Raw genomic sequence first — 7,302 nt, 5'->3', positions numbered from 1 at the left:
ACCCTAAATACCCCCATATAACCCTAAATACCGCTCATATAACCCTATTTAACCCATATAACCCTAAATACCCCCATATAACCCTATTTAACCCCATATAATCCTATTTAATCCCATATAACCCTAAATACCTCCATATAACCCGAAATACCCCCATATAACCCTATATACCCTCATATAAACCTAAATACCCCCATATAACCCTAAATACCCCCATATAACCCTAAATACCCCCATATAACCCTAAATATCCCCCATATAACCCTAAATACCCCCATATAACCCTATTTAACCCCATATAACCCTATTTAATCCCATATAACCCTAAATACCCCACATATAACCCTAAATACCTCCCATATAACCCTAAATACCCCCATATAACCCTAAATATCCCCCATATAACCCTAATTACCCCCATATAACCCTAAATACCCCCATATAACCCTATTTAATCCCATATAACCCTAAATACCCCACATATAACCCTAAATACCTCCCATATAACCCTAAATACCCCCATATAACCCTAAATATCCCCCATATAACCCTAATTACCCCCATAAACCCTAAATACCCCCATATAACCCCTAAATACCCCCATATAACACTAAATACACCCCATATAACCCTAATTACCCCCATATAACCCTAAATACCCCCATATAATCCTAAATACCCCCATATAACCCTATTTAACCCCATATAACCCTATTTAATCCCATATAACCCTAAATACCCCCCATATAACCCTAAATACCCCCATATAGCCCTAAATACCCCCCATATAACCCTTAATACCCCCATATAACCCTAAATACCCCCATATAACCCTAAATACCCCCATATAACCCTAAATACCCCCATATAACCCTATTTAACCCCATATAACCCTAAATACCCCCAACCCACCCCATTATGTCCCTATAACCCCCCTTCCCCCTCCCCATCCCCCCTACTCACCTTTAGTCGCTCCGTAGCCCCCCCCCACCCCATAATAACCCCATAAACCCCCCCTATAATCCCCCCCATCCCATAATAACCCCATAAATCCCCTATAATCCGCCCCCACCCCATAATAACCCCATATACCCCCTATAATCCCCCCCGACCCCATAAGGACAGGACATGGTGTGTGTCCCCCCCCCCCATATAAAGCTGTGACATGAGATGGGGACAACACAGCGATGGCGACGGGGGGTGACAGCAGCGCCGGCACTGGGGGCGGTGGGACCCCAAAGACAAAGACCCCACCCCATAATACCCTATAACCCACATAATACCCCATATACCCCATAATATCCATTATACCCCCCATAATACCCCATATACCCCATAATACCCCCATAATACCCTATAACCCCCATAATACCCCCATAATACCCTATAACCCACATAATACCCCCCTATAGCCCCATATTACCCCCTATACCCCCATAATACCCTATATCACCCATAATACACCCCTATACCCCATAATACCCCCATAATAACCCCTATAACACCATAATACCCCCCTATACCCCCCTATACCCCATAATACCCCCTATTCCCCATAATACCCCCTTATACCCCATATTACCCCCTATACGCCCCAAAATACCCCCCATAATACCCTATAATACCCCCTATACCCCATAATGCCCCTCAATACCCCATAATACCCCCATAATACCCTATAACCCCCCATAATACCCCCCCATACCCCATAATACATCCCTATACCCCCATACTACCCCCTTATACCCCATAATACATCCCTATAACCCCCATAATACACCCCTATACCCCATTATACCCCCCTATACCCCATAATACCCCCATAATACCCTATATCCCACATAATACCCCCATAATACCCTATATCCCACATAATACCCCATATACCCCATAATACCATATAACCCCCATAATACCCCTATACCCCCATAATAACCCCCCTATACCCATTAATACCCTATATCCCCCATAATACCCCCTATACCCCCCCTATACTCCCATAATACCCCCCTATACCCGCATAATACCCTATATCCCATATAATACCCCCTATACCCCCATAATACCCCCTATACCCCATAATACCCCTATACCCCACATAATACCCCATAATACCCCCATAATACCCTATACCCCCCATAATACCCCCTATACCCCCCATAATACCCCCATAATACCCATATACCCCCATAATACCCCCTATACCCCATAATACCCCCCTATATCCCCCATAATACCCCCCTAAACCCCATAATAACCCCCCTATATCCCCATAATATCCTATACCCCCCATAATACCCCCCTATACCCCATAATACCCCCTATACCCACATAATACCCCCCTAAACCCCACTATGGGTCCCTAAGGGGACACTGGGGTCCCTTTATGGGGTCTGGGGGGGGGATATATGGGATGGATAAAGGGGGGGGACACTGTGGGGTTCATGTCCCCAAGGGCCACCACCTCCTTGGGTCATGTCCATAGGGGATATGGGGACAGATATGGGGTCACTGTGATTCCATGTCCCTATGGGCCACCAGTGTCCATAGGGGGATATGGGGACAGATATGGGGTCACTGTGACTCCATAGGGGATATGGGGACAGATATGGGGTCACTGTGACTCCATGTCCCTATGGGCCACCAGTGTCCATAGGGGGACATGGGGATATGGGGGGGATATGGGGACACCCCAAGGGTCCTTCATGTCCCCCAAGGGTCCTTTATGTCCTTAAGGGTCATGGGGACCCCAAAGGACACCAAAGACCCCCATCTCCATGTCCATAAGGGATATGGGGACACAGGGTGATAATGGGGACACCCCAAGGGTCCTTTATGTCCATAAGGGACATGGGGACACCCCAAGGGTCCTTTATGTCCCCTAAGGGTCCTTCAGTGTCCTTAAGGGACATGGGGACCCCAAGGGACACCAAGGACCCCCATCTCCATGTCCATAAGGGATATGGGGACACCCCAAGGGTCCTTCAGTGTCCATAAGGGATATGGGGACCCCAAGGACCCCCATCTCCATGTCCATAAGGGATATGGGGACACTGAGTGACATGGGGACACCCCAAGGGTCCTTCATGTCCCCCAAGGGTCCTCAATGTCCATAAGGGATATGGGGACACCCCAAGGGTCCTTTATGTCCCCTAAGGGTCCTCAATGTCCATAAGGGACATGGGGACCCCAAAGGACACCAAGGACCCCCATCTCCATGTCCATAAGGGACATGGGGACACAGGGTGACATTGGGGACACCCCAAGGGTCCTCAATGTCCATAAGGGACATGGGGACACCCCAAGGGTCCTTTATGTCCCCCAAGGGTCTTCCAGTGTCCATAAGGGACATGGGGACCCCAAGGGACCCCAAGGACCCCCATCTCCATGTCCATAAGGGATATGGGGACACAGGGGGGGACATGGGGACACCCCAAGGGTCCTTCATGTCCCCCAAGGGTCCTCAAGTGTCCATAAGGGACATGGGGACACAGGGTGACATGGGGACACCCCAAGGGTCCTTTATGTCCATAAGGGATATGGGGACACCCCAAGGATCCTTCATGTCCCCCAAGGGTCCTCAATGTCCATAAGGGACATGGGGACCCCAAGGGACAATGAGGACCCCCATCTCCATGTCCATAAGGGACATGGGGACCCCAAAGGACCCCAAGGACCCCCATCTCCATGTCCATAAGGGACATGGGGACACACAGGGTGACATGGGGACACCCCAAGGGTCCTTTATGTCCTTAAGGGTCATGGGGACCCCAAAGGACCCCAAGGACCCCCATATCCATGTCCATAAAGGACATGGGGACCCCAACGGACACCAAGGACCCCCATCTCCATGTCCATAAGGGACATGGGGACACAGGGTGACAATGGGGACACCCCAAGGGTCCTTTATGTCCCCTAAGGGTCCTTAAGGGATATGGGGACACCCCAAGGGTCCTCAATGTCCCCTAAGGGTCCTCAATGTCCATAAGGGACATGGGGATCCCAAGGGACCCCAAGGACCCCCATCTCCATGTCCATAAGGGACATGGGGACACAGGGTGACATGGGGACACCCCAAGGGTCCTTTATGTCCCCTAAGGGTCCTCAATGTCCATAAGGGACATGGGGACCCCAAAGGACCAAAGGACCCCCATCTCCATGTCCATAAGGGATATGGGGACCCCAAGGGACCCCAAAGACCCCCATCTCCATGTCCATAAGGGACATGGGGACCCCAAGGGACCCCAAAGACCCCCATCTCCATGTCCATAAGGGATATGGGGACACAGGGTGACATTGGGGACACCCCAAGGGTCCTTCATGTCCCCTAAGGGTCCTCAATGTCCCTAAGGGTCCTTCAGTGTCCTTAAGGGACATGGGGACCCCAAGGGACCCCAAGGACCCCCATCTCCATGTCCATAAGAGATATGGGGACCCCAAGGGACCCCAAGGACCCCCATCTCCATGTCCATAAGGGATATGGGGACCCCAAGGGACCCCAAGGACCCCCATCTCCATGTCCATAATGGACACAGGGACACATACTGATGGTGTGTGGGGGTGGGTGAGGTTATAATTGGGGTGGGGGTCCCCTGTTGGGGGGGTTATGGGGCAGGGATGGGGACGAGGACCCACCTGGCTCGTCACCTGAGGCCGGGGGTCCGGAGCGCGCTACCTGACGGACAGCTAGGATGAAAGAGAAGGGGGGGTCAGCGCCGCCGCCATCTTTATGGGGGGGGGGCTTTATATGGGGGGGGGGGTGGGGGGCTGGGAAAGGGGGGGGGCACTTGTTGTCCCCATAGGGTTTTATTGGGGGGTTGGTCCCCATAGGGTTTTATTGGGGGGGTTGGTCCCCATAGGGTTTTATTGGGGGGGGGGGGGTTGGTCCCCATAGGGTTTTATTGGGGGGGGGTCGGTCCCCATAGGGTTTTATTGGGGGGGGGTTGGTCCCCATAGGGTTTTATTGTGGGGGGGTTGTTCCCCATAGGGTTTTATTGGGGGGGGTTGGTCCCCATAGGGTTTTATTGGGGGGGGTTCTGTCCCCATAGGGTTTTATTGGGGGGGCTGGTCCCCATAGGGTTTTATTGGGGGGTTGGTCCCCATAGGGTTTTATTGGGGGGGTCTGTCCCCATAGGGTTTTATTAGGGGGGGGGGGTTGGTCCTCATAGGGTTTTATTGGGGGGGGGTTGGTCCCCATAGGGTTTTATTGGGGGGGGGTTGATCCCCATAGGGTTTTACTGGGGGGGGGTCGGTCCCCATAGGGTTTTATTGGGGGGGGTTGGTCCCCATAGGGTTTTATTGGGGGGGGGTTGGTCCCCATAGGGTTTTATTGGGGGGGGTTGGTCCCCATAGGGTTTTATTGGGGGGGGGTTGGTCCCCATAGGGTTTTATTGGGGGGTTGGTCCCCATAGGGTTTTATTGGGGGGGTTGGTCCCCATAGGGTTTTATTGGGGGGGGGGTTGGTCCCCATAGGGTTTTATTGGGGGTTTGGTCCCCATAGGGTTTTATTGGGGGGGGGTTGGTCCCCATAGGGTTTTATTGGGGGGGGGGGTTTGGTCCCCATAGGGTTTTATTGGGGGGGGGTTGGTCCCCATAGGGTTTTATTAGGGGGGGGTTGGTCCCCATAGGGTTTTATTGGGGGGTCGGTCCCCATAGGGTTTTATTGGGGGGGGGGTTGGTCCCCATAGGGTTTTATTGGGGGGGGGTCGGACCCCATAGGGTTTTATTGGGGTTGGTCCCCATAGGGTTTTATTGGGGGGGTTGGTCTCTATAGGGTTTTATTGGGGGGGGGTTGGTCCCCATAGGGTTTTATTGGGGGGGGGTTGGTCCCCATAGGGTTTTATTGGGGGGGGTTGGTCCCCATAGGGTTTTATTGGGGGGGGGTTGGTCCCCATAGGGTTTTATTGGGGATGGGGGGGGGGGGTTGGTCCCCATAGGGTTTTATTGGGGGGGGGTTGGTCCCCATAGGGTTTTATTGGGGGGGGTTTGGTCCCCATAGGGTTTTATTGGGGGGGCAGTTGGTCCCCATAGGGTTTTATTGGGGGGTTGGTCCCCATAGGGTTTTATTGGGGGGGGTTGGTCCCCATAGGGTTTTATTGGGGGGTTGGTCCCCATAGGGTTTTATTGGGGGGGGGGTTGGTCCCCATAGGGTTTTATTGGGGGGGGTTGGTCCCCATAGGGTTTTATTGGGGGGGGGTTGGTCCCCATAGGGTTTTATTGGGGATGGGGGGGGGGGGTTGGTCCCCATAGGGTTTTATTGGGGGGGGGTTGGTCCCCATAGGGTTTTATTGGGGGGGCAGTTGGTCCCCATAGGGTTTTATTGGGGGGGTCGGTCCCCATAGGGTTTTATTGGGGGGGGGTTGGTCCCCATAGGGTTTTATTGGGGTTGGTCCCCATAGGGTTTTATTGGGGGGGGGGTTGGTCCCCATAGGGTTTTATTGGGGGGGGGTTGGTCCCCATAGGGTTTTATTGGGGGGTTGGTCCCCATAGGGTTTTAATGGGGGGTTGGTCCCCATAGGGTTTTATTGGGGTTGGTCCCCATAGGGTTTTATTGGGGGGGGGGGTTGGTCCCCATAGGGTTTTATTGGGGGGGGGTTGGTCCCCATAGGGTTTTATTGGGGGGTTGGTCCCCATAGGGTTTTAATGGGGGGTTGGTCCCCATAGGGTTTTATTGGGGGGTCGGTCCCCATAGGGTTTTATTGGGGGGGTCGGTCCCCATAGGGTTTTATTGGGGGGGGGTCATTCCCCATAGGGTTTTATTGGGGGGGGGTTGGTCCCCATAGGGTTTTATTGGGGTTGGTCCCCATAGGGTTTTATTGGGGGGGGTTGGTCCCCATAGGGTTTTATTGGGGTTGGTCCCTATAGGGTTTTATTGGGGGGGGGTCGGTCCCCATAGGGTTTTATTGGGGGGGTTGTCCCCATAGGGTTTTATTGGGGGGGGTTGGTCCCCATAGGGTTTTATTGAGGGGGGGTTGGTCCCCATAGGGTTTTATTGGGGGGGGGTCGGTCCCCATAGGGTTTTATTGGGGGGGGGTTGGTCCCCATAGGGTTTTATTTGGGGGGTTGGTCCCCATAGGGTTTTATTGGGGGGGGGTCGGTCCCCATAGGGTTTTATTGGGGGGGGGGTTGGTCCCCATAGGGTTTTATTGGGGGGGGGTCGGTCCCCATAGGGTTTTACTGGGGGGGGGTTGGTCCCCATAGGGTTTTATTGGGGGTGGGGGGTTGGTCCCCATAGGGTTTTATTGGGGGGGGTTAGTCCCCATAGGGTTTTATTGGGGGGGGGTTGGTCCCCATAGGGTTTTA

The 7,302-nt window shown here is 53.2% G+C and overlaps 1 protein-coding gene across 1 annotated transcript in view; it reads left to right on the top strand.

The window, feature by feature from the left end:
- Positions 1 to 3,477, top strand: part of MDC1 (mediator of DNA damage checkpoint 1) — a 47,716-nt gene extending 44,239 nt beyond the window's left edge. The window contains exon 18 of the mRNA XM_085532663.1: positions 3,459 to 3,477. Within this exon, the coding sequence (XP_085388789.1) occupies positions 3,459 to 3,477 (19 nt within the window). The remainder of the gene's footprint in view (positions 1 to 3,458) is intronic.
- Positions 3,478 to 7,302: the final 3,825 nt, after the last annotated feature.

The sequence above is a fragment of the Coturnix japonica genome, unplaced genomic scaffold (assembly GCF_054131305.1).
Source record: "Coturnix japonica strain WE unplaced genomic scaffold, WE-NBRP24 Scf050, whole genome shotgun sequence".
Lineage (NCBI taxonomy): Eukaryota > Metazoa > Chordata > Aves > Galliformes > Phasianidae > Coturnix > Coturnix japonica.
Note: the sequence above shows the minus strand (reverse complement) of the source record. Positions and strands in the feature narration are given on the sequence as shown.